Consider the following 25,711-nt stretch of genomic DNA (forward strand, 5'->3'; position numbering starts at 1 on the left):
GTGGGGTGTCTGCAGGCGCCCACACGTGTGCTCGGGTACGCCCACGCGTGCTCCCGCCCGTCCCGTCTGCGTGTGGGTGCACCCGAGGGGCGGGGCGCGCGGGGGGGCGTGTCGCGGCTAAGCCCCGCCCCGCGCGGCGGGTGCCGGCAGGGGGCGCTGGCGCGCACAGCCGCAGTCGCGGGCGGTCCCGCGGGCCCCGCCGCCGCCGCCGCCGCCGCCGCCGCCGGGCCGGGCCGGGCCGCGCCGCGCCAGGAGCGGCGACACCGGGCGATGAGATGACAATGTCCACCCTGCAGGTACGGCGGGCGGGGCGGGCCTGGGGCGCTGCCGGAGCCGGGCCTCGGCCTGCGCCTCCCCCGGCCCGGGCCCTGGCGGGGCCTCCTCCCGCCCCGCTGTGAGGCCGCGCCGGGAAGGCCTCACCCGGCCCCGGTGCCGGTGCGGTGCCGCCGGGGGGAGGCCTCATCCGGCCTCGGTGCGGTGCCGGCCGGGGGGAGGCTTCACCCGGCCCCGGTGCGGTGCCGGCCTGGGGGAGGCCTCACCCGGCCCCGGTGCGGTGCCGGCCCGCGAAAGGCCTCACCCGGCCCCGGGGCGGTGCCGGCCGGGGAAAGGCCTCGCTCTGCCCCGGTGCCGATCGGGGAAAGGCCTCGCTCTGCCCCGGTGCCAGGCCCCGTTGGGGCGGCCTCATCCTGCCCCGTGGCCCTGAAGAGGGCCTCGTCCTGCCGGGCGCCGCGGAAGGGGCCCCGCTGACTGCCCCGGTGCGAGCAGGCCCGGCCCGGCCCCCTCGGGGTGGGGAGGGGTCTCATCCTGCTCTGGCCCCGATGCCGCTCCCCGGCTCACGGTGCTGTGCCCTCCCCCCGCCAGAAAGCCATCGACCTGGTCACCAAAGCCACCGAGGAGGACAAGGCCAAGAACTACGAGGAGGCGCTGCGGCTGTACCAGCACGCCGTGGAGTACTTCCTGCACGCCATCAAATGTGAGACGGAGCCGGTGTCCCCTGGCTGCGGCCCGGGGGGCTCGGGGGGGCCGCGGGGCTGCTGGCTGTGGCGCGGGGCCACGGGTGATACTTTGGGGGGTCTCTGCAGATGAGGCTCACAGCGACAAGGCGAAGGAGAGCATCCGAGCCAAGTGCACGCAGTACCTGGACCGGGCGGAGAAGCTGAAGGAGTACCTGCGCAGCAAGGACAAGCAGGGCAAGAAGCTGGTGAAAGAGTCCCAGAATGACAACAAGGGGTGCGTGGGGATGCCAGGGCCCCCCTGCCCGATGGCGGAGCTGGCAGGACCCTGCTGCCACACCAGGGCCGGTCCCTATCCTGAACCGTGTCCCTTCTCCCCAGGAGCGACAGTGACAGCGAGGGCGAGAACCCCGAGAAGAAGAAGCTGCAGGAGCAGCTGATGGGTGAGGGGCTGCAGCGGGCACGGTTGTGCTGACTGTCTGCGGGGTCAGCGGAGGGATTCCTGAATGGCTGTTGCAAGGGGTGGCTGTGGGGAAGGGGACAGGCTGTGGGTCTGGGGCCCAGGGGAGCCCCCAAACCGTGCTCCGTGCTGAGGGGCAGGGGTTGGTGTGGGTGGGGAGGATTTGGTGGGGCAGAGGTGTGGGGAAGGATGGGGGTTCTGGCTTTCCCGGCTCTCGGCAGATGTCGGGAGGGCAGTGCCAGACTCTGCAGAGCCGCCCTCTCACAGGTGCCATCATGATGGAGAAGCCCAATGTGCGGTGGAGTGACGTGGCCGGCCTGGAGGGAGCCAAGGAAGCCCTGAAGGAAGCCGTGATCCTGCCCATCAAGTTCCCGCACTTGTTCACCGGTGAGGGTCACGGCACCACCACGGCTGCCGCTTACCCACGGAGAAGGTGCCATGGGGCGGCAGCTGGGGCAAGCGCCTGCAGGGAGGTGACCCCGAGCAGCGGGGACATGTGTCCCTGCGGGCCCATGCGGATCCGGCCTGCGCGGGGAAGGGGGAACCATGACGCTGGCCTCTGTCACAGGGAAGCGCACGCCCTGGCGAGGGATCCTGCTCTTCGGGCCCCCCGGCACCGGCAAGTCCTACTTGGCTAAGGCCGTGGCCACCGAGGCCAACAACTCCACCTTCTTCTCCGTGTCCTCCTCGGACCTGATGTCGAAGTGGCTGGGAGAGAGTGAGAAGTAAGCTGGCAGCAGGGATGCGCGGCTGCTGCAGGCTGGCTCTGGCCTCCCCGCCGGCCAGGCTGGCAGTGCCGGAGCTCTGGCCGGGGCAGGGGAGCCACCAGCATCAGTGAACCCCATTAACGCAGATAACGGGTCCCAGGGGAGAGCATGGGCCCTCCTGAGGCTCTGCAGCCCGGGGACAGCCCTTCTCCCGGCATGGCGCTTGCCTCCTCGCTGCCAGCGCAGGGTTGCCGGGGCGGGCAGGGGCAGGAGGAGCCGGCGGTGCGTGGGGCTCTTGCCCTGGGGCTGTCATGGGCTCTGGGTGGTGTCGGTGCTGTGGAGGGTCCCTGAGTGGGGACCCCATCCCCTGCCTTTGTGCCCAGGCTGGTGAAGAACCTCTTTGAGCTGGCGAGGCAGCACAAGCCCTCCATCATCTTCATCGACGAGGTGGACTCGCTGTGTGGCTCCCGCAACGAGAATGAGAGCGAGGCGGCCCGGCGCATCAAGACAGAGTTCCTGGTGCAGATGCAGGGTGCGCGGGGCCTCCCCGGCAGGACGAGCCGGCATGGGGAGGGGGGCCCGGGGCAAGGCGGGGAGCAGGATGGGGGGGGGCGCGGGTGTGGGAGAGGCTGCCGTCCGCCTGTGTCCCGCGGTTCCCAAGGGAGTGCTCTGAGCTGCCTGCCTGCTGTGTCCCCGGGCAGGTGTGGGGAACAGCAGCGATGGGATCCTGGTGCTGGGTGCCACCAACATCCCCTGGGTGCTGGACTCGGCCATCAGGAGAAGGTGAGCAGGACACGACACCCCCCGCTCCACTCCCGGGGCCGTGGGGCTGTGCCCCAGCAGGGTCTGACAGGGTCTGGCAGCGTGGGGCTCACCCCCCGCCTGCCTGCACTGCCCTCAGGTTCGAGAAGCGCATCTACATCCCACTGCCCGAGGAGGCGGCCCGGGCCCAGATGTTCAAGCTGCACCTGGGCAACACCCCGCACTGCCTGACGGAGGCCGACGTCCAGGAGCTGGCCCGGAAGACGGACGGCTACTCGGGGGCCGACATCAGCATCATCGTGCGGGACGCCCTGATGCAGCCCGTCCGCAAGGTGCAGTCGGCCACGCACTTCAAGAAGGTGAGCGGGGGCTGCTCCCGGTGGAGGGGTCCATCCCTGGGGTGGGGGGGCCTACAGCTGGTGTTGTGCCGTGGCCCCCATCCCGCCCACGAGCGCCGTGCCACCTGGCTCTGCCACAGGTCCGCGGTCCCTCCCGCACCACCCCCGGCGCCTTCGTGGACGACCTCCTGACGCCGTGCTCGCCCGGCGACCCGGGCGCCACCGAGATGACCTGGATGGAGGTGCCCAGCGACAAGCTGATGGAGCCCATCGTCTGCATGGTGAGCGCAGCCGGCACGGCGGTGGCGTGGGCGCCGTCCCGCTGGGTGGAGGTTGGCCCTGGCACAGCAACGCTGCGGCCCTGGCCCTGCCGGTTCCCTGTCCCTCCCCCAGCGCAGCCGCCTGTCGCCAGGCCAGGGGCCGGGCAGGGCTGTGGCTCCTGGGGGTGGATGCAGCTCCCTGGGTGGGGAGGTGGGGGGCAGTCCTCCTCCTTGCCAGAGTCCCCCCGGCGCACAGAGCCACCAGGGCTGGGCTGGGTGCTGGGGAAGGGCCTGGGCTCCTCCGGGCAGCTCCCACTCACAGAGCCAGTGCTGTGGCAGGGCGAAGGCACCAGCCCCGTGCCTCGCTGGGATGCAGCGCCAGGTCCCTGGCAGCACCCCGGAGCCCCAAGGGATGGGCAGGGCTGCCTGCACCAGCTGGCGCCGCCATGGCGGGGTACCTACACAGCGCCACCCCACCCAGCGCCCGCGCTCAGCTCCCGCCTGATCCCTGTGTTGCAGTCGGACATGCTGCGCTCGCTGGCCACCACCCGCCCCACCGTGAACGCTGATGATCTCCTGAAGGTGAAGAAATTCACGGAGGATTTTGGACAGGAAGGTTAAGGGGGCGTGTGGGGGGTGCAGGGCTGGGGTGGCAGGGCCCTCACTGCGCCCCCCCCCCGCCACGCCGGCCGTGCCAAACAGGTTCATCTTCCGCTCACTACTCGCCCCATCGCACTGCAGCACCCAGCACAGTGCGGGGAGCATGGCCCGGGGGGGGGCCCGACACTACTGGGGGGGGGCCCGAGCATGGCCTGGGCAGCCGGGTGCTCCCCCCGGCCGTGCCCCACTCCTCTTCCTGCTCTTTTTTATTTTTTAAATTAATGCTGCTTTGGGTTCTGTCTTGTTTATATGAAAATAAAAACAATCCAAAAGCTTCAGCCGGTGCCCAACCCCTCCGTAAAGCTCTGACCACACCTGGGGACCCAGCCCAGCCCCCCAGCTCCCGGTAATGCACTGCCCCAGGGCCAGGCCTCCAGCTCTGCCTGTGCCGCTGCCGCCACGTGCAGGCCAGAGGCCCTGGGCTCCAGCCATCCCAGAGAGGGGCTTGTGCCGGCAGCAGGGAGGCGTGGGGTTGCTTGGGGCTTTGCCCCCCACCCCCCCCAGAGCAACCCCCAACCTGGGGATGAGCCCTGAGGGCTCCTGCCAATGACCGCCCCCCCCGGTCCCCCAGCCAGCACCCCGTGTCCCCCAACCCCATCCTGGTGCCCCACTCCAGGCCCTGGGCTCCGGCTGCTGCCCTCTGCCATCTCCACCTGCCCTGCACCGCTGCCCACCCCAGGACCCTGCGCCCCAAACAAGCCCCAGAGAGGGGGATCCCCCCATCCCCAGCAGCAGGTCCTGTTCTTAGGGCCATAAAATAATTTCAGGTGCAAGGGGCAGCATGGCCGGGCTCCTCCTGGCTACCCCCCCCAGCTGGGCAGGGGCAGGCGCTGGGGGCAGCGGGCAGGAAGGGCCAGGAGCCGCGCGGAGTCCTCACGGTGTGTATTGGCTGCAATAAAGCTGCGTGGGAGCCCCCGGAGCCGTGGCTCCACGCTGCTTCTTTCGGCAGGGTAAGGACGGGCACCCAGGGCCGCGCCGGAGGAGCCCCGGGGCCCGGGCACGCAGCCGGGGCTTCGCCAGGGCTCTGCTCTGGCAGCGGGGCGGCGGGCGTCAGTCCAGGAGCTCCATCCAGCCGACGTTGGTGAAGGTGCGGGTGTCCATCCGGTCGATGTAGAGGATCCCGTCCAGGTGGTCCATCTCGTGCTGGATGATACGGGCGGCCCAGCCCGTCGCCTCCCAGCTCACCGGCTCCCCGCGCTCGTCCACGCCTGCTGCCCGGGAGAGCGGCGGTCGGGGGCTGGGGGGGGTTGGTGGTAACGGGGGAACCCGTGCGGCAGTGGGGGGCGGGTGCGGTGTCCCACCCGGGGCTGGGAGGGGCGGAACCCCCGGGGGAGCGGGCAGGACGGGGCTGGGCAGGCCCCCGCGGGGGGAGGGCAGGCAGGGCCGGTGGGCTCCTACCGGAGACGTGCACGGCCCAGTGGCGCGGGACGTAGGCGGAGAAGCCCTTGAGGCTGGCGCAGCCCTCGGGGGCGGTGACGAGGCGGGCGTCGAGGACGCGGAGCGCGGGGTTGACGAGCAGGCGGAGCGGGAAGGGCTCGATGCGGTGGGCGCGTCGCAGCGCCGGCGGGTACCGGCGGCAGCGGGCAGGGGGCAGCTCGGCGGCGAAGACGCGCAGCGGTACGCCCAGCTGCGGGGCGCTCAGCCCGAGGCACGGCCCGCGCCGCAGCCCGGCCGCCAGCGCCGCCGCCAGCTCCCGCAGCTCGGGGCCGCCCAGCCGCTCCGGGGACACGGCGGCAGCGGCGGCGCGCAGCACCGGGGTGCCCACCTGGCAGGGAGCGGCGAAAGGCGGCGCGGGCGGGCCCAGCACCCTGCGCCGCAGCGCCCGCCAGTACGAGCGCTCCCGCTCGCCCCAGCCCGCCGCGTCCCCGCACCCCCGGCCCGGGGGTCCCGGCCGGGCCCGCCCCGCCAGCCGCCGCCCCGCCGCCAGCGCCATGCAGGCCAGTCTGCGCGCGCAGCTACGGTGGCCGCGGGGTGCCGGCGCGGGCCACCACGGGACGTGCGTGCGCCCCCTGGCAGCGGAGGACCGCGCAGCCCGGTGCAGGCCGGGGGCGGGGGGGGCCGCCCGGTGCAGGCAGGAGGCCCCATGGGCAGAGGTGCAGGCAGCAGTGGCCGGGGGCCACTTCGCTCCCAAGGAACGGGGCGGGTCTTGGGGTGACACAGCCCGGCTCAGCCATAACCCTACTACCCCGTGGCTGCCGCGACGCCCCCCTCGGGGGGTCTCTCCTGCCCCTGCGCAGGCAGGGGCTCCCCGGGCACAGCTGCCTCTTCCCCCTCCAGGCACGGGGTGCTCTCCTGGGCCGGCTCCTCCTCGCCCGGCGCTGGTAGCAGGAAAGCCAACGGCTCCCGGAGGGTGGCCACGTCGATGCGTCCCAGGCGGCCAAAGCGCTGCAGCTGGGTGGGGGGCACGCCTGCCAGACAGGGAGGGGGGGCTCAGCTGGGGGCCCGCGGGGGAACCCCCACTGAGGTGGCAACAGTGAGACAGGGCCCAATATGTCTCGTGGGGTCTCACCCCGGGGTCTCACCCAGCGCCTGCGCGATCTGTGCCGGGGGAAAGAGGACCTGGAGGCAGCGGTTCAGGTAGGGCAGCAGGTCTTCCAGGAAGGCCGTGCAGAACTGGACAAAGAGCTCCTGCTCCCGCCCGCTGAAAGCCGCCTCCTCCGCACGGTGGAAGGCCAGAATGGCTTTGGTCACCTGGGGTGAAAAACAGAGGAGTCATTAATTCTCCACACAGACAACCCCCCAGCTGCAGGGACAAGGGGAATCGATGGGCCAATGTATGAGGTTCAACAAGGCCAAGTGCCGGGTCCTGCACCTTGGCCACAACAACCCCAGGCAACGCTACAGGCTTGGGGAAGAGCGGCTGGAAAGTGCCCGGAGGAAAAGGACCTGGGGGTGCTGGTTGACAGCCGCTAAACATGAGCCGGCCGTGTGCCCAGGTGGCCAAGAAGGCCAACGGCATCCTGGCCTGTATCAGAACTAGTGTGGCCAGCAGGAGCAGGGAGGTGATCGTGCCCCTGTACTGGGCACTGGTGAGGCCGCACCTCGAATCCTGGGTTCAGTTCTGGGCCCCTCACGACAAGAAGGACATGGAGGTGCTGGAGCGTGTCCAGAGGAGGGCAACGAAGCTGGTGAAGGGCCTGGAGCACAAGTCTGATGGGGAGCGGCTGAGGGAACTGGGGGTGTTCAGCCTGGAGAAGAGGAGGCTGAGGGGAGACCTCATCGCGCTCTACAACCACCTGAAAGGAGGTTGGAGTGAAGTGGGGGTTGGTCTCTTCTGCCAAGTAACAGCGATAGGATGAGAGGAAATGGCCTCAAGTTGTGCCAGGGGAGGTTTAGATTGGACATTAGGAAAAATTTCTTCACCCAAAGGGTTGCCAAGCACTGGAACAGGCTGCCCAGGGAAGTGGTGGAGTCACCGTCCCTGGGGGTATTTAAAAGACGTGTAGATGTGGTGCTCAGGGACACGGTTTAGTGGTGGACCTGGCAGTGCTGGGTTAGCGGTTGGACTTGGTGATCTTAAAGGTCTTTTCCAACCTCAATGATTCTATGATTCCATCCTGTGAATACTCGGGGCAGGGCGAGCCCGCCCCCGTGTTCTCCCAGCCAAGGCACAGCTCCGTCCCGCAGCGCCTCACCTCGCCGAGCGCATCCTCCAGGCAGGCGGTGACGTCCTGGGCCAGCGCGACGGGGCAGCAGAGCCGCAGGTCGTTGAAGGCGACGAGGAGGCCGTTGAGGAAGCAGGCGAGGGGCGGGAAGTCCAGCAGCACCATGGGCGGCTGCAGCGTCCCCGGCTGGGCCGCAGGCACCGGCACCCCCGCGCCGCCCCCCAGGACAGCCGGGGCGGAGATGAGTGTGTAGGAATTCATCTCCTCCCGAAACTTCTCCACTGCCTCCTCCACCGCCTTCCCGAAAGCGGTGGCGGCCACGTGCTGGAAGAGAGGGGCCAGCTGCCCGCGGAAATCAGCGCCCACCCTGCTGAAGGAGAGGCCGAAGTACATGCACTGCCCCAGCAGCGAGTCCAGGCGGCTGCCCACCCCGCGCCGGAGATCGTGCTCCAGCGTCCGCAGGAACTCGGAGACCTTCTGCAGCACCCAGCCGTGGAAGATGGCACCCTCGTTGAGGGCCTGCCCCTCAGGGGGCAGGAGCGGCTCCTCATCGGAGAAGATGGCGCGATACTGGGTGACGATGTCGAAGAGGTGGACACGGCAAGCCTCAATGGTCTTGGTGATGTGGAAGTAGGGGTCATCGTCGGGGATGGAGGCCTGGATGGAGCGCAGCCAGGTGTCCCGCGCCTGCAGGAACTTGATGCGCAGCTCGGCCTCCGTGAAGACATCCATGCGCCGCAGGTAGCCGATGACCCGCAGGCAGGCCGGCAGCTGGATGTTGGTGCGGAGCTGCTGAATGAGCTGGTTCAGCATCAGCTGGGCGGACTGGCGCACCTCGTCCACGATGCCCTGGGGCGGGAAAGAGACCTCAGCTGCGGGGACCGGGCGCGTGGCGGCCGCGGGGCAGGGGCAGAGCAGGGCCTACCTGGATCACGGGGATGCTGCTGTGCTTCCTCTCCAGCCGGCGCACGTAGGCAGCGAGCTCCAGCGCCTCCTCGTAGTAGCCGTTGCGGACGCAGGTGTCCATGAGCTGCGGGATCTCCAGGATCTCCAGGATCTCCGTGTGCCGGTTCAGCGTCAGGCTGTTCATGCGCCGGCTGCAGGCGATCTCCTCAGCATCGCGCATGAAGTTCCTGTGGGATCGGGACAGGATCAGCACGAGGGTCCCCCCCACAGCGGGTGGACCCTGGGACCCTCCCACCCACCACACTGGCTTCTCCCCAGCATCGTTCAGAGGCCCCTCCCAGCCCTGCCTCCACCCCCAGTCCCAGCTGGCCTCAATCCTTACTGGGCCCAGCACCAGGACCCGTCTCGCCCCCCCGGCCCAGCCCTCAGCGCGCTCCCCTGCCCCCAGGGCTGCTCTGCCTCCTCAGACCCCGTCCCTGCCTCACCCCAATCCCAGTCCTCTCTGCTCCCCGCAGCCCCCCCGTTTCCACCCGTGCCTTCCCCGCCCACGCTCCGCCGCCAGCCGCTCCCAGCCGAGCCTTGAGCGGGGCCCGCCCCGCCTGCCCCCGCCGCCCCGGTCCCCGTCCCCGCACCGGCAGGCGTCCTGGAGGGCGGGCAGGCGGCCCAGCAGGCTGCCGAGACGGCTCTCGATGCCGCCGAAGCCGCGGCCGGCGCGGCCGGTGCACTCGGCGGAGCGGATGAAGGCCCGGTAGTGCTCGAAGGCCAAGCGGCGCGTCTCCGCCCCCACCCGCGCCCGCTCCGCCGCCAGCCGCGCCGGCTCCCGGCCCAGCTCCGCCAGCCCCAGCGCCGCCAGCTCGGCCACGTAGGCGGAGAGCTCGGGGCCGCCGGGCCCCGCCGCCGCCGGGCCGCGCAGCCAGGCCAGCAGCCGGGCCTCCTCCGCCGCCGCCGCCATCGCGCCGCTGTCGAGCGGCCGCCGCGCCACTTCCGGCTCCGCAGCTTCCGGTTCCGCCGGTGCCTGTTCCCCCGGTTCCGGTTCCGGCGCGACCCCGCGTGTGCGGCGTGGGGCGATGCGGCCGCTGACGGAGGCGGAGACGCGGGCGGTCTTCGAGAAGCTGGGGAGATAGTGAGGGGCCGGGGCGGGTGCGGGGGTGCGGGGGGGCCGGGCACGGGGACCGGAGGAGCCGTGGCGGGGGGGCTCCGGGGCCCGGGCCGGGCTGATGGGGTCTGTCCCCGCAGCATCGGTGAGAACATCCAGCTGCTGGTGGACCGGCCCGATGGCACCTACTGCTTCCGCCTGCACCGCGACCGCGTCTACTACCTGAGGTGAGCGGGGCCGGGCGGGGGGCCCGGGCGGGGGCTCTGGTGCAGCCCGCGGGGGGTGCTGCCCCGGGAGCCGCCCCGGGAGCCGCTCCAGCCCCGCCCCGCCGCTCCCCCCAGCGAGAAGCTGCTGAAGGTGGCTGCGAGCGTCCCCCGGGACAACCTGGTGTCGCTGGGCACCTGCTTCGGGAAGTTCACCAAGACGCAGAAGTTCCGGCTCAGCGTCACGGCCCTGGATTTCCTCGCGCCCTACGCCAAGGTGGGACGCGGCCCCCAGCCGGCCCCCTGCCCCACGCCGGCCCCAGCCCCTCACCTGCTCGGGGCCTCTCTTGCAGTACAAGGTGTGGGTGAAGCCCGGCTCGGAGCAGTCCTTCCTCTATGGCAACCACGTCCTGAAGTCGGGCCTGGGGCGCATCACGGAGAACACGGCGCAGTACCAGGGCGTGGTGGTGTACTCCATGGCCGACGTCCCGCTGGTGAGTGGCCGGCGCGGCCCCTGTGTTTTCCAGGGCTGGGGCGCGGGGAATACTCTCTCTCACCTTTCCTTCATCCCCCCCCCAGGGCTTTGGAGTGGCCGCCAAGTCCACCCAGGAGTGCCGGAAGGTGGACCCCATGGCCATCGTGGTGTTCCACCAGGCCGACGTCGGGGAGTACGTGCGGAGCGAGGACACGCTGACCTAAGGGACCTTGAGCGTTTTGGCAGAACGGACCTTGTCCTGCACCATTGGTGCAGTGGCGGCGGCGCGGGGAGCCCACCCCGAGTGGGACAGAGGGGCTGGGAGCCGGCAGCACACGGCCCCGCACCCGCGGGGGGGCTGCTGCCAACGCGAGGGGGAGCTCCCCCCATGCCAGACCTGCCCCTGCTGTCACATAAAGCCTGTTCCTTCTCCCAGCGTGCCTGTTGTCTAGTGCAGAGCCTCGGGCGGTCAGCCCTCGCCCCTGCTGCGGGTCTCTGCCTACCAGCGCGACGCCAGGGGGAAGAAGCGCCGCATTCGGTTCGGCAGACGAGGCCAGGGGGAGGCTCGCAGCCCGGGGCGGAGCTGTCAGGGTGGCAGCTGAGCTTCAGGGAGGGAGGGATGGGGCAGGCAGCTGCCTGCAAGGCAGGACTTGCTTCGCCCAGGCTTGCAGAGGATGGATGGCAGGGAGCAGGCTGCGATCGCTCCCCAGAGCGTGTGCCAGGGGTTCCTTTATTGGGTTTCTGGTAGAAACAAATGCATTGGGACACAGTAATGGGCAGGGATGTAAAAAACTGACCCAGCAGACAAAACTCAGGGGATCGCGTTGCGCTTTTCTTCTGTCAGGGTGATTTCAGCCGAGGCAGGGCTAGAGCCGGAGGCAGGAGCGGGGGGAACTCTCCCTCCTCCCCCAGGCAGGATCCGGCCTTCCCTCCTGCTCTGCAGAGGGGCAGAGTGGCAGCTCGGTTACTGAGCGCTGCGGGCAGCGGTCCTGCCCGCGGTTCTGGGCACTGCTAGCACTTCTGCCTGCTGGAGGTTTGCACGTTGAAGAGGCGCTTCAAGAAGTAGAGCTGCAGGATCCCGGAGAGGACAATGACGCAGCTCTGAGCCATCGACCACCAGTTGACGTAGTTGTAGTTGGACTCCAGGAGGAAGGAGTCGGCCCCTTTCCGCATCCGGGCAAAGTTGTAGAACCGCCACATGTGGAAGATGTGGAGCTGCAGCTTCCGGATGCTGACCTGCGGGAGAGGCAGGCACTCGGCAGCGGGGCCGCAGCAGAGCCCGGGGCTGGCAGAGCCACTCCGAGAGCTGCCCGCTGGCTTCAGCGTTAAATTAAGCTGCAGCTCAGCCAACGGCAAACGCCCTTCTCGGTTCCTTTGAGCGAACATCCCTGTCCCTGCTGCATCGGAGCACCCTGTGGTCGCCTTGACACTCACCCCGATTGCCTCCAGGGTGTCATTCAGCTCTTTTCTCTCTTCCGGCTGCTTGTTTTCCATGTTGAAGCCTTCATAGTAGACACCAAAGTTGAGATACACTTGCATGAAGCCAAAGTGGTTTTGCTGGTTGTCCAGGCACAGCTGGTAGAAACCTGCAGGGAGAAGTGGGGATGGTTGTTCCCTGGGTAGAAGAGCCGCTGCTAGGCAGACCTGTCCCCAGCGCTCGACCCTCATCCTCCCGCTTAGGGACAGACAGATCAGCCCTCCGGGAAGCACTCGCCATGCTCGGAGCTGCTGGCCAGGAGCTGGCACCAGCCTGTCTGCCTGCAGCTGGGCCGAGCAGGGACCAGGGCAGGGGGGACCTGTCTCCTTGGTAAGGAAGTTGATCTGTCCTCGCACGTGCTGGGAAACACCAAGCTGGAAGCCTTTGGGGTCACTCGCCGTGGCCAGGATGTTCCTGCTGTTGGCGATCCCCGTCGCCCGCTGGACCTGGAGGCAGGAAACATCCGAGGGGCATTTGTGAGCCTGACTCCGCACCCAGGGAACAGATGGGAGCCCACAGGAACCCTCGTGCACAGGGCAGGGACCCAGTGGGGACCTGCCTCTATTGAGGGTTGGTTTGGGGTCTGTGGGGAGCTGCCCCCTTCATTACTGTGAGCTGAGGCCAGGAACAGCCTCCCGTGAGCTGCCAGCTACATGTAAAAGCAGAAACAAACCACAACCCACAGCCCTGGGTAACGAACACTGCGGTTCCCAATGCCCGCTCACGGTGCTGCAGGCACTCGCACAGACCCCATGCGCCCACCCCTGCTCCCTGCCGCCTGGATCGGGTGCTGCCAGCACTGCCGCAGACGTTGCTGCCGGCCACTGGAGGGTCGGGAGATGGAGCTGTGCCGAGCTCCAGGGCCGTGCCGTGTTCCCGCGGGGCTGCTCTGCCGAGCACAGAGCCAGGGGAAGCCACCAGCGCTGAGCACGGCCGTGCCCTGGCTCTCCTTCAACCAGCCTAGGTAAACAGCAGATAGAAGGGCTGCAGTTTCCCCTGGGGGAAGGGGACGGAGCGCGGGGACAAGCAGATAGGTCTGTGCCGAGACCGAGACCTTCGGCGCGCCTTCCAGCTGCGGCTCAGAGGAGAGCCAAGGGCTGTGCAACAGCCTCCGGCCAGCCCAGCGCAGCGAAGGGCAGAGCTCCCCGCAGCGCCGAGACACCCTGCAGCTCCCTGCGAGCAAGCTCCAAGTGCTCGGGCACTGCTTTATGGTTTTAAAATAGGCATTTGAAAAAAATAAATGGGATTAATGGTGGAAATTGCCTATAAAAGCACAGCCCCTGAGATGGAGCATCCGAGTGACTGCAACCATTCCCTGTCTCAACCAAGGGCCTTTCCCTCGCAAGGGAAACCGGCCTCTGCCCTGGCGGCAGCGGCTCTGGAGTTCAGCCAGCATGTGGTCTGCCTCCCACGGGGTCTCCTTCCACCCATAAGCCTGGTCGCAGGACCAAGGCGACGGAGGACTGCCCACCGCAGGACCTGCTGCACCGTTACCGGCTGCGGCACCGCTGCGCCAGCCATTCCCTTGACCCCATCGGCAGCTGCATTGCGCCGACAGCTTCCCGGGACACGTCCTGCAACACTCACCTCATAGCTGAAGAAGAAGTTGCCGCTTTGGTGCGCAAACTGCCAGAAGCACTCCACGGCGCCGGCGGGGATGACGATGGCAAAGTCGTAGCGATCCGCCCCACGGAAGAGGGGCTCCTGGCTGGACCCACTCAGGGGCTCAGTCCTGGGGCAGCTGGCGGGGCCCAGCAGTGTCAGGAGCACCAGCAGCAGCATCCTGCTTCCCAGCCTCCAGCGCTCCCTCCCGCCGGGGCAGGGCAGGAGCGGGGACCCGAGGTGGCAGGGGTAATCATTAACTGCTCTGCAGCGGCACTTGGCAGCGTCGGGGCCGGTGTCGGGAGGAGCACGGCACAGGCTCTGCTCCTCAAGGCGATCTCGGTGCAGAGCAGGAGCTGGTCCAGTTCATCCATGTTAGAGCTCACCCAGCTGAGCCCTTCTGCAGAGGCTGAGGCTGCTGCGAAGCAGCGCCGCGGTCACCAGCAGCACCTCCCGGCTGCACAGAGCCGGTCCCCAGCCAGCCCCGCTCCCCTCGCTGACCGACGCTCTGCCAGTCTGTGTCTTCTGAACAAGCAAATTAAGCAGGAAAAGCGTTTTATTCCAAGAAACATACACAGCCCTCAGCAGGCTGACTGAGCAGGGCCCACATCGTTCCCCCACGGCTGCTCTCTGGCACACCAGCGGTTTGCCTTGCGCTGCGACACCCTCCCTGCGCAGCGGAGGCAAGAGAAGGGAAATAGAATGGGCTCAGCCACGTCTCCTCCCACCTGGGCAAGGAAAACGGGCACTGCTTCACAGTGGCAGTTACTGGTCCAGCTTGCGGCTCACGTCAAACCTCTCCGCCCCGGAACGGGGCTCTGCAAGCGCAGGGTGCTCCGACCCCAGGGAAACGCACAGCCACGGCCAGGTGAGGGGGAAAGCTCATTCCAGCAGCTGCTGCTGAAGGACAGAGGGGAAGCAGGTGCTTCCAAACAGACTTCTCCCCAGCCCTGGCTCTGCAGGAACACAGCCAAGAGAGGCTGCTTTTAGAAAATGCCCCTGCACCTCCCCTGCCCTTCGACTTCAACAGAAATCTAATCCAGAAGCTTCTGCTTCAGGCCTACGCCAATGCAGCAGCACCTCATACCTTCAGGGCATCGCTGTTCCACCCCAAACAGCTGCCGACAAAACACCCCCAGCCCCAGCCGGCTCGGGAGACAGAGGGAGCCCCACGTTCCCGGGGTGGTGCGTGCCCCAGCAGGAGCAGCGAGCAGGCAGCGCCCAAACTGCCGCATTTCCACCCGTAAGATACAAGTTCACACTTGCTGCAACTCTTTATATCCAACAAGAACGGAACTTTATTTTACAGAAGACTGCTCGGACATAGACTCTGGCTTTGGCACCTGAAGGCAGGACACAGCAGCACCCTCGGAGCTCATACGCTTGCCGGGACTGCACACAGGAGGAGGGTGTTACCAGGAAGGAGAAGTGCCAGTAAGACATGACCAAAATCAGTAAGCAGTGGAACTTTTAACATGGGAACAACCAACATTTAAGTATGAAACAAAAAAATAATGTTTCTAAAGCCTCAAAGCTGGGAGGGAGAAATTCCCACTCGCAGGCTAGCCATGTACAAAGCAGAAAAGAAATGTGGAGGGGGGGGGGAAAAAAAAAAAATCAAAGCAGATCACCTTGCCTAAACATCATCTTCTCCCCAGAAGCTCTGGGACTGTGTGCTGTCTCTCTCCCACAGAGGACTGAGTGCAAACGGATGAAACAAGCAACTCACAGTTTAGACAATTAAAACACAAAAAAATAGCCACTGACGGGATTATCCTGCCATTTGACAGCATCTGAGCAGAGAAAACTGCCATTTCAGCAGCGCATCAGGTTGGGATTCATTCTACAAAGGCTGCAGTTGTCAGGTGGAAAAGGAAGTCCCAATCCAGGCCGTTTCCGAGCGTGTGCAATCAGGCTGCGCAGCTTCTGCCAACTGCAGAAGACCTAAACCTTGCAGCTACAACTTGAGACACAAGGCTCCTTGGTTCTTGTCAGACGTGGTTTCCGTCGCTGCAGCAACACGCATCAGGGGTGAGCGCAGCAGCCTCCCCGCTACTATTGCTCCGGTCCATCTTTCAGAACAAATTTTTCTTTCAAGAAGGTTTTTGCACGGAAGGTCTCGTAGCTCCCAACTTCAGAGGATTCCCAGCTTTTTCATGGTCCGCCAGCGATCCTTGATCATCACTGCCGTGCGGTTCTGGAAGGGGTATTTCTGGCAAATGGCCTTCCATCTCCCTTCTCCAAACTTCTTCACGCCCTCTTTGATCCACTCGCTCTCCTGTATTGTCCATTTCTACAAAAGAGCAGGTAAGCAGCGCTCTGTGAGTACAGGGAGGAGCTGCATTTGGTAGAGAACCGCGCTGTATCTCCTTCCTAGCATGTTAGCATGATTCATCTGTGCTTGTAACAGGGAGGAAAGGCAGAGATAGATGTCCTGTCCGTAGCACACACAACACTCAATAATCGTTTCACTGTAGATGTGCTCTCATTAACTCTTACAATTAAGAGAAGTGCTAAGCTCCAGCACAAGCTCAGGAATAGTTCTGCTTCCCAAAGCACAACACTGATCACGTAAAAGAGGAATTACCTTTTGATGCAACAGCAAGCATCAGAGATACAGAGCACTCACTACCTAGGCCCTGCTTAACAGCATAAAAGTAGAGGGTACAAAAAAATAATCTGCAAGTTCAGGTCTGCAGGTCCCCTGAATTTTTGTATTGGAGGCAGAACATGAAATAATTGAAGGAAGCAGTTACGGGGAACAAAGTGCTACGTGGTACACAGCAGCACAAGAGCCAGCAGCGATCTTCCCTCAAGCAAGGGTGAGAGAGTTCTAGTAGCCCCGAACTTGGGACCTCTTCCCAGGCAACAGCTGCCGTATGCACATCCCTCATCCTAACAAGATGCTGAACCTCTCCAGCGCGTGGGGAACTCGGCAAACCTAGCTCTGAACCACGCGCATCAAGGAAAAGGGACAACACGCACATAGCCAGTGTCTGGCGTGTGGGAGGCGCACAGCTTTAGCCAACTACCAAACTGGGCTGTTTTACCAGAGAAACTACAGCCAGCTTTGTGAATGCAAAGACCTGCACAACTCAGGTCAAACCTGGATACTGCAAGCACTCGCCTCGGGAAGCATCACTTTCCAACCCAGCCTCCAGTGCATCATTTAACGCACAGCAGCGGCTCGCCCTGCTGCAGTGAACTGCAGGCCACTGAGGAAGTGGTCTGAGCAGCAATCCTCACTAACGTGTTGCAAATTGTCTGATAGTTTGCTCTTCTATACGGACACGTCCTGATTTCAGGCCTCACTGAAAGGACTTGAGGGCTCCACTTTACCTGTTTCTTGGAACCGAAGACAGTGGTGTTGTGGCTGTTTGTCCCAAATGATGCTGAAAAACAAGGCAAGAGGATTACCTTTTACCATGACTCAGGAGGTACAGCCCTCCTCGAGAGACTGCCTTGGGCTTAACTGCTGAACTATGCAGTCTGCCTACAATGAGAGCATCCCGTGACAGACAATAAAACCAAATTCCTTTATCCCTCCCTTTTCTGCAGCTATAGCATGCACAGCCTTTCCGTTTCAAGCCCCAGCTGCTTTATGTGAAAGCCTTCCAGTAAGATCTGTTTTGTTTTAAACTAGCCAATACACCAAGAACAGGGGCATCCATCCAGGACGTGGCTACGCTGTATGTTGAGGCTGGATTTAGACGCCATTGTCCGCTCCTTTTCACCAGCTAAGCTGCGTTATGTAGCTGCAAAGGGAACTGGACTGGAAAATTGATCCGGCTGAAAAGGTAAACTTAACCTTTATTTCACAGCATTAAAGTGGGAGCGGAGAAAGAGCTGTATTTCCAATATTTACATCCTGTAAGCTAAGCATGATTAGTCTGACACTTGAACAGGAGTTTTTGGCATGCATTTCAGGTCAGAGGTACAAAGAACAAATATCTCAGAGTTGGACAGCTGCCTATTTTCTTGGGCTTTTAGGATTTCTGGTTTCAAAATTCAGTCACACAGAAGGTAGCAAGACGCTCCGTGAATGAGCCCCAAAGCCAGGATTATCATCAATTAACACCTGCAACAGGGGCTCTGTTCTTACCCGCATCTGAGAAGAGCTCATCCTCCTCACTCCAACTGTCTTTTTCTTCTTCGCCATATGAGCTGTTCCACCTTCCTTGGAAGGACCTGAAAGCAGGCAAGCACTTACTTTGGCTACTGGCTAGGGAGAATGTTTTAGGGGGAGAAGGTGCAGGGACACCTGGAGCACAGCCGGCAAGCCTCTGATGAGCACGCAGTGCAGAAAAACGCACCCATAAAGCAATACATAAACATGCCGCGCCACCGCCGCCACTCCTCTCTAAGGGGGGATGAATCCTTAGAAGCCCCTATCTGAAGGTACGGCGTGAAATATATACTCAAAATACACGTGGGGTATTGTATTTTGTAGCCAACATTAGCAAAAACAAGTGATGGGTATTAACTACACTATTAAGCACAGCAAACAGACACACAGCTGGACTTCCCGGGCCTTCGTGTACAACACAGACTTGCCAACAGCTCAGGCCAGAAGCCTTTAGTCTTCCCAAGAAACATTTAATTCTTACTGTTTCACTACTAACACCACTGAGGTCAACCGAGCTACAGAGGCCCCTCCATGAGATCAAGTGCCTCAATGCTGTCACCTGCGTCCAATCCTCAAGCACAAACTGGTGAGATGAAATTAAGTCTGTTAAAAAAAACTTCAAAAGGTTCACCCCTGGCTGTCACATCCAATATAACTGAAGCCACTTATGATTACAGGGAAGTAACTGTTCTCTATTCTTACTTGAAGTTGCACTGTTGAGCGCCTCTTTCTTGCGCATAAACATTTGAGAACCAGCTACCGGCAGAGATGCACAGGATCAGATTTCCAGATGTCATTAGCACCACTGCTACCGAGAGAGTCCTGACACTTAAAGGCTTCAAGATAAGACATCCACACAAGCAGCACAGACAATAAATCACTTTCCAGCTGAACTGGAAACCAACTTGCACAGTGGCAGGGCTGAAACTCGAGAACTGCTCAAGCCAGCGGCAGCAGCCCCACTCCGGGCTCCTTCCTGATCCGGCACCAGCCCTCGCTGGCGCCCAGCCGGCACAGGATGGGAAGGCATCACGCCCGAGCCACTGAGTGTCTGGCCCCTTCCCACTGCAGCCAGACACAGCACTCTGCTCTGGAGGAGTTCAAAAAACATCATCCTATCCCCACAACGTTCCTCAGCACCCTCAAAATAAACTCCAGACATACCCTAGGGACAACAACGTCAGCTGCAACATACTACTCAAAAAATGCAGAAGAGATCAAGTGTCACCACTCACAAGCCCTTGAAAAAGTAGGAAATTTATTAAGTAAAATTCCCAGATGACTCTAGGAAGTGGACAACACGGAGGGGTGGAAATCCCTTCTCAGTGTCATCTCTGACAATTAGTTTAACCCTGAGCAAGATACACCAGCAAGGCGTCTGAGAGATTTCACCACTGTCTGCATCGATGCCAGCTACACTGCCGCCCGTCTCTACATCTCTACGTGCAGCCACACTCCTGTGCTCCAGAGAAAGACAATCCACCTCCAGAGCAGCCAAGCTACACAGAGCACCGAGACCTTTACTGCCCACCCTTCAAAACCAAACCTTTGTGTTCTTGACATTTTTAAGCCAGGAACTAAGGGAAATTGTGTTCTAGTTATATTTTCAAAGCCATCAAGCTCTCCTCAATCCTCCCAGTTTCACTCCTGAGGACCCAAAACATCATTATTGCTGGTTGCTATGCAACTTCACTAAGCAAAAGAAGAGCAACTCGGACGTTTAAGCAGGAAGCTTTGTTGCACCCTTGTTATGGCCTACAGCAGACGCTCATGAGACTCTTCGCTTAAGAGTCTCATATCAGTGTTAATTTTAGATTTCTGCCGGTAAGCCTACTTTGCCGTTTTCTGTGGGAAATCCTTATAAAAAGGAAAAAACCCTAACATACCCCTACCTCTTACTGGAGTCATTTCAGCTGCAAGGTAAGCGATAACTCATACTGAAGAAACAGTCAGAAAGCTACAACTAGGAGTTTCTTAACCAACACAGGTTTCAGGAAAAAAAGAGCTTAAGCGAGGTCGGTGTTGTACTTCAAGAGGTGGAAAGGAGAGTTTAATCTGTTCCACAAGATGCACCTACAAACTCTTTCCAGCTTCAGCGTCACTAACCGAAGTGCAAAGAAACAGGCGTTACCTGCGATACGCACGCTGGAATCACCTACCAATACTGCAGTACCTCTGACTCACTGCCAGTGGAAGCTGGCTCATTTTCTCCTGTCCATTAACCAAACAGTAAAGTGTAAGGACAACAGAGCGGTTACTTTGCCCAATTCCACATACGTGAGCGGGCAAGGACGGTCAATATACTCATCCTGAATTAAAGATAAAGATTTTTGTTGTTCAGGCTACTGATGTCAGCTGCAAGTCAAAAGACTGGGTGCAGATTAGAATATACCACAAGAGACGGGCTTCATACTTGGCACTCTTAGTAGATACAGGCTGGTCATGCAATTTCTGAACAGGTCTGGAAGCAGAAGATACAACTGGCTCCTGGGAAGAGTCTGGGCTCTCACTCGACTCGCTGTACTGGTTGTCTTGCTCCATGACCAGTTTGCTTATGGTCAACAAGCGTTTGCCCTTATGGGATATTTCAGGAGGGTCTGAGATCTCAGAATCTTGATTCTCCTCTTCCTTCCGTCTCTTGGTTCTGTGGGATACAGAAGGAGACAGTTGCTTGGGGAAAGAAAAGTCTGTTTCGTCCAGTTTGGTGAAGAGTGCGTCAGAATCCTGGGAGTCCGACAGGATCTTGAAAGCTTCTCTCAGAACAGAAATCCCATACGCGGTTACAGTTCCAGAGGGCTGCCTACAAAATAAACAGAACTGAGCAGGTTGTAAAGGTATCACCAAGGTGGCTCCACTTCACTGAAATCAGGCTTTTCCCCTACGGTGTGACCCTCAACAATTAACCCTAGGGTGCAAATAAAATCTGTTGAAGAGGGCATTCCCAACCCGTCGGTCCGCCCTCCTTCTAAACGGTGCGGTGTACCGGGGAAGCAGGTCTTGAGAGAACATGCCCGTGCTCCATGCGCCACTGGATGCCCTGCTGTTCTCGACTAAGGGCTGGACCGTACGGATACCAAACGCGGCTCCGTGAGAGCAAACCTTCTGGCAGCCACTGCCCTCCCTCCCTAGTTTACTAAAGTACTATGTATCTTCAGAAGAAAACCAAACCACCTTAACATTTTTACTTTACAGAAGCCTTGCACCGATAGCCTTTGGGGCTTGCTTGGGCAGACCTGCTTGAGCTGGCATTCGGGGAAGTTAAGAGCTGCCTGGACAGAGCAAACTACCCCTCGGAAGAGAACTGCCGCCAAACTTCATCCACAACGCAGGGCCAGATTCCTCTGCCCACCTTTCCGAGTCCCTGAAGGACACTCCTGGAAGTTCTGGAGCTGCTGCTGCTGGTTCTTTAGATATTTCCATAGGCTCTGAAGCATCTTCCAAGATATTAACCGCTGCTATTATATGCTCAGGAGTTGCTGCTGGGTCAGTAGCTCCTTCCATGGGCTCGGGAGCCGCTGCAGAGTCACTAGCTTCTTCCATAGGCTCGGGAGCTGCTGCGGGGTCATCTGCCCTTTCTGCAGGGTTGGGAGCTCCCTCCAGGTCTTCTGCTGTTTCTGCAGGCTCTGGAGCTCCTGCTGGGCCCTTTGCCCTTTCCGAAGGCTCCGGAGCTGCTGCCTGGTCCTTTGGCCCATTTGCAGATTCAGGAGTCACCGATGAGTATTTTGGTTCTTCGGCACGTTCTGAATTCAGAGTCTTTTTCATTATCTTGGACAGAGAAAAAGCACATAACCATTATAAAGATGATTCCCCGTACCACCATCCGATTTTATCCCTTCCCAAAGGCATTTTAAGCTGCTACTTGCAGTTCAGTCGGCACCATGTAGAGTTCACGTCTATCAATTAAAACTTGTTACACAGACTGAAAAATGTGTTCAACTGTATAAACCTTTTAGGAATGGACTGAATTTGAAGTATTTTGGATTTAACCCTCTGTTAATTAGGCACCTAAACTAACTCATTACTGGCACAGAAGGCATGGAAAATACAGTGAAATTACTGTATTTCACTGCCTCGTGGCAAAGCGAGTGTCAGTTCTCCCCAAATCTGCATCTCACGCTATTTTCCTGCTGCCCCTTGCCGGGGCAGAAGCAAGCGCAGGACGGGAAGCCAGGTAAGCAGGGCAGACACGTACCGTTAGCAGCAGTGGCTCCGAATCGTCCACATAGGTCTTCAGAAACTGAAACATGCTCTGCTGGAAGTTCTTGTAAGAGAAGTTTTTGACCATTGGGTGAGTGAAATTCTTCTCCCGGATGACAGTCAGCAACTCGTTCCTCTTTTTCTAGAGGAGAGATAAGAATGCTCTGAATAGGTACAAGGGTATAAATGACGACTGCAGGAGCTAGGCTCTGGGCGAGGACTGGGCCTTTCCCATTGGACATTCTCCAAGTGCAACAAATATACGCTGACATAAGGCTGGGAAAAGGCCGGAGGAATGGGACAGCCGTCTTGTTTCAGCAACTCTGACTGACTTCCAGTGCCCGAGACACTACTCTGCCTACAGAAATAGGAACGGGGACTCTTTCTCCTTTCAGAACCAGCCCTTCTTACGAACTTATGCTCTACATGTGAGCTTGAGTCTGCCTCGAGGCAAAAGAGGAATGTCGATGCCTGGAAGACCCATGAAGATACATGAGGGAACATAAGTAGCAGAGGGAGCTCCAAAGTGACGATCAACATGCTTTAGAAACGCGTAAGACTGAGGGTCCACCTTTCAAGGAGGACTCCTTCCAGTTCATCACCCTTACCCTTTCTTCCTGTTCAGGTTTCCTGAGAAGGCATGCTTCTCAGGGAAACCTTTTATCCCTGCGATACGGGATACCACCCCCAAATATCCCCGCTCCCCAATACCCCATAAGACATATCGGACGGTCCTCAAACATATCGGAATGAAAGGCCATCTTTCATTCCGGCACAGACTCACCTGGCTTCTGGGGTCCTTCCCCATATGCCTCTTTACAATTTTTGAAGCTTTATCAAACTCTCTGTTTTTGATGCAGACAATAACAGCCTACAGAAGAAAACAAATACCAGTTTCTCTGTGGACATCGAATTGACCATACTCTCTAGATCAGCTTTGGAAAAGCACGTGTAATGATCAAGCACGGCACAGGTAACAGATTAGTACCAACATACACAGAGAAACAGCTTCTACATTAACTGATGAAGCAGCACACGCACTGAAGATATGCGTTTGCGGCCAAGCCAGTACTAACTACGGTATTCTACACACGAGGCCATTCCCACTGTCATTTACGCAAGACCTTTGTAAGACAAAAGACGAGCAGACTGTATATTGAAAAAGAAAAAGGGTCTTACAGCTTCCTTCACCATTTTCTGAACCGTTTCCATTGTCTTCTCAGCCACAGAGAATTCTCTCTGAATGAGCTCCAGGACACCGATCGCCGATTCAAGAGGGGTGAGCTCCGACTCTTTGTCGAAGGTGCAATCTACAAGAATTCACAGCCGTTGGTTTGCGAGGCATTTCCAGCGATGCCTCACAGAGCTAGTTACTTGATTTCCTCCGTGTGACTGCAAATTCTAGAGCTACCAAGGATGAAGATGAGAAGGAATGGCAGGCTGACTGCCAAGCGTCTAAACTGCAAGATCCACCCCCAGGCACGGAAAGCTACAGAAGCACCACCTGACTACAAATAACTGAGCCAGATGGAGCATTTCAGAAGCTACGAGGCCAAGCAGAAGTCACAAGGCTGGTACGCTGGGATAGCAGGACAGCCCTGGAGCCAGGGCTTGAGCTCTTGGCTACGGCAGCACGACGCAGACACAAACAGCCACGCTCTCTGGCCCCTCACCCTCAGGGGAAAGCCTCTACAGCTTAACAGCTTCGGCCCAGGCCTCTGCTGTGTGGAAACACAGCTCCTGGGAGCCGCAGGGACACAGTCATAAAACGGGGCACACTGCGGCTGGGGAAGCGGGCTGCAAGCCAACACTGGGGCTTCCCCAGAGCCTTGCTGGGAGGGTTGGGGACCCACCGAGGTTCTCGCCTTCCTCAATCTGTGACAAGAGTTGCATTATGCGCAGCATCTGGGCCACCACGGGCTCCTTCTCCAGGGGCCGCACAAGCAGCGCTGTGGGACAAGGGGCAGGTTACACTGGTACAGCAGGGCCCAGCCCCAGCCCGCCCCTCGCGGCCCAGCCCGCGGCCCGGCCTCCCCCCGGCCCCGGCTCCCCTCACCCCAGCCCGAGCCTGCCCCTTCCCACCCGCCGCCCTGCTCGCCCTCCCGCCCCCCAGGCTGTCCTCGTCCCGCTCCCGCTCCCCCTCACGGCCAGCCCGGCTCCTCCTCTCCACCGGCCCGCGCGGCCCACCCTGCATGACGTCGCGGAGCTCGCGGAAGTCGCGGTTCCGCCCGGAGCGGTAGGCCGTCATGGCCTGGTGGAAGTAGAACTGCAGGACCCAGCCGTTCACCGTCTTCTCGGGGACGCCGCCCCGCGCCGCCATCCCCTCCCGCCGCGCCGCCCGCACCCGCTTCCCCACCATCCCGCCAGGAACTGACGCGCGGCCCCGGCGGAAGTGACGATGGCGCCGAGCCGTCGCCCCGCCCCTCCGGCGCGGTAGCCGTGTCACGCAGCAGGAGCGGGCGGCGACCGACGTGCACCGCGACAGCCCCGCCGCGCCTACAGCTCCCGGCGTGCACCGCGCCTACAGCCCCCAGCGTGCACCGCGGCGGCGCCGGGCCGGGCCGGGCCGGCGCCCTCTGTCGGGCGGGCGGCCCACTGCGGGCCGCGTCCCTCGGGGCCGGGGACCCACCCGCCGCCCGTCTCCGGCCCGTGGGTTCGAGGACGGGCTCCTGCCGGCACCCACGCTGCGTCCCCCCGGGGGAGAGGCCCCTCCAGCGCAGGCTGGGCTGGGGAGCCGTGGGGCAGGGCCTGCTGGCAGCCTGCCCGGGCCCACCGCTGCCCTGGCAGCCTCCCCTCCGCGGCATTACGGCGCCGTTACGCGCAGACCGGAGCCGAGCAGCACACAGAGGGTCGTGCCGTTGTTCCGCGCCTGCCGAAAGGTAAACACGGAGCACGGGACAGAAGAACGACGCCTTCCTCACGCTCTTCCCACTGCAGGTTTCATGCTCCCAGCAGAAACAGTGTTTTCTGGAGCACTGGTTACCTTATTTCCGCTGGGAAAAGTGGAACAGCAGGGAAACGGCCACTTGTACATCACGAGATCCCCTGAGCCGCCTGTTTCACCTCGGGCGCCTGACGAGGTCCGGAGGTGTCTGTTAAACTGTTCTGGTACCTACAGCAGGGAGTCGGTGCCCTCTCTGTGCGCTCAGACAGACGCTCAGAGCTGACGGCTGGAGCAGAGCCGGGCGGCGTCCCGAAGCACGAGCCGTCCCCGCAGAGCCAGGCCGCTCGGGGTTCACGACAAACACGGCAACAGAGACCGCGACGTGCGCCTGCACAGCCTCACCCGCCGCCGCGGTAGAGCAGGGGAGAGGGAGCACCAACACCTAACTCGGCGCAGGACGTTAAGGCTTAAGCACAACCTGCATTTGCAGATGTGACTGAATGCTTCAAGTAGTAGATGGGAGTTGTTATTTTGTACTTTATTTGGGTTTTTTTAGTTTATGCTCCTTATCCCAGTCTTTTGAACAGCCAGGACATTTTTAAACACAGTTTACACCCGTTGCTTGTACTCCAGCCACTTGCAAATCCCATTCCCCTAACCCGTAACAACAAAACGAGGTCCCTGCTTCAGCGTCTTTTCTCATAACCACTCGGACTTGCGTAACGCATCAGAAGCCCTGGCTTCCCAGCGACCCCAGTGAGCGAGAGCCAGGACGAACTGGTGCCCTGAAGAGGCTGGTTTAGGCGAAGGCCAAGCAGGGCGCTGGCAAGCAGATCCTCCAGATTACGGGGCGGTTCTCTGCTGCTCCAGGATGTCTCTGGCTTGGACACGGTGTCGCTTTGGCCTAGAGAACATCACCGACACTGTTCTGGAGACTACCTCACCTGAGGTGGAAAAGCACGTGAACATTCCTCTCACATTAGGTTATCCAGGATACTCC

The 25,711-nt window shown here is 61.4% G+C and overlaps 5 protein-coding genes across 8 annotated transcripts; 2 read left to right on the forward strand and 3 right to left on the reverse strand.

Annotated features, from left to right (window-relative positions):
• The first annotated feature begins 185 nt into the window (after positions 1-185).
• VPS4A (vacuolar protein sorting 4 homolog A) lies at positions 186-4,418 on the forward strand. The gene is made up of 11 exons (XM_075161702.1): positions 186-296; positions 862-973; positions 1,083-1,230; positions 1,335-1,396; positions 1,681-1,800; positions 1,982-2,138; positions 2,504-2,652; positions 2,822-2,903; positions 3,022-3,241; positions 3,361-3,501; positions 4,000-4,418. Exons 1-11 carry the CDS (start codon positions 276-278, stop codon positions 4,099-4,101), a joined length of 1,314 nt encoding a protein of 437 aa, XP_075017803.1. The 5' UTR covers positions 186-275; the 3' UTR covers positions 4,102-4,418.
• Positions 4,419-5,007: 589 nt separating this feature from the next.
• COG8 (component of oligomeric golgi complex 8) lies at positions 5,008-9,618 on the reverse strand. 3 transcript variants are annotated; one of them, XM_075161698.1, is made up of 5 exons: positions 9,284-9,603; positions 8,671-8,878; positions 7,776-8,594; positions 6,663-6,831; positions 5,008-5,348 (listed from the first exon to the last, which is right to left on the reverse strand). In XM_075161698.1, the coding sequence occupies exons 1-5, from the start codon at positions 9,601-9,603 to the stop codon at positions 5,191-5,193; spliced, it is 1,674 nt and encodes a 557-aa protein (XP_075017799.1). In that variant the 3' UTR covers positions 5,008-5,190. The 3 variants fall into 3 exon arrangements, with proteins under 3 accessions (XP_075017799.1, XP_075017798.1, XP_075017797.1); XM_075161696.1 differs by lacking the exon at positions 5,008-5,348 and adding an exon at positions 6,054-6,548 and having other exon boundaries at positions 9,284-9,618; XM_075161697.1 differs by lacking the exons at positions 6,663-6,831; positions 7,776-8,594; positions 8,671-8,878; positions 9,284-9,603 and adding an exon at positions 5,539-6,325.
• Positions 9,619-9,688: 70 nt separating this feature from the next.
• NIP7 (nucleolar pre-rRNA processing protein NIP7) lies at positions 9,689-10,860 on the forward strand. Its single transcript, XM_075161707.1, has 5 exons — positions 9,689-9,774; positions 9,888-9,974; positions 10,089-10,227; positions 10,304-10,444; positions 10,530-10,860. The coding sequence occupies exons 1-5, from the start codon at positions 9,719-9,721 to the stop codon at positions 10,647-10,649; spliced, it is 543 nt and encodes a 180-aa protein (XP_075017808.1). The 5' UTR covers positions 9,689-9,718; the 3' UTR covers positions 10,650-10,860.
• Positions 10,861-11,141: 281 nt separating this feature from the next.
• Positions 11,142-14,274, reverse strand: TMED6 (transmembrane p24 trafficking protein 6). Its single transcript, XM_075161706.1, is given in 6 exon segments — positions 11,142-11,661; positions 11,860-12,011; positions 12,222-12,348; positions 13,490-13,726; positions 13,729-13,922; positions 14,233-14,274. Coding segments are annotated over 5 exon segments (891 nt in total). The 5' UTR covers positions 13,879-13,922; positions 14,233-14,274; the 3' UTR covers positions 11,142-11,436.
• Positions 14,241-24,209, reverse strand: TERF2 (telomeric repeat binding factor 2). 2 transcript variants are annotated; one of them, XM_075161700.1, is made up of 10 exons: positions 24,015-24,209; positions 23,681-23,776; positions 23,007-23,137; positions 22,612-22,698; positions 21,823-21,969; positions 20,980-21,395; positions 20,044-20,430; positions 17,607-17,692; positions 16,844-16,896; positions 14,241-15,797 (listed from the first exon to the last, which is right to left on the reverse strand). In XM_075161700.1, exons 1-10 carry the CDS (start codon positions 24,184-24,186, stop codon positions 15,639-15,641), a joined length of 1,734 nt encoding a protein of 577 aa, XP_075017801.1. In that variant the 5' UTR covers positions 24,187-24,209; the 3' UTR covers positions 14,241-15,638. The 2 variants fall into 2 exon arrangements, with proteins under 2 accessions (XP_075017801.1, XP_075017802.1); XM_075161701.1 differs by having other exon boundaries at positions 20,044-20,274; positions 24,015-24,196.
• Between the last annotated feature and the right edge of the window lie 1,502 nt (positions 24,210-25,711).

The sequence above is a fragment of the Calonectris borealis genome, chromosome 12 (genome assembly GCF_964195595.1).
Source record: "Calonectris borealis chromosome 12, bCalBor7.hap1.2, whole genome shotgun sequence".
Classification (NCBI taxonomy): domain Eukaryota; kingdom Metazoa; phylum Chordata; class Aves; order Procellariiformes; family Procellariidae; genus Calonectris; species Calonectris borealis.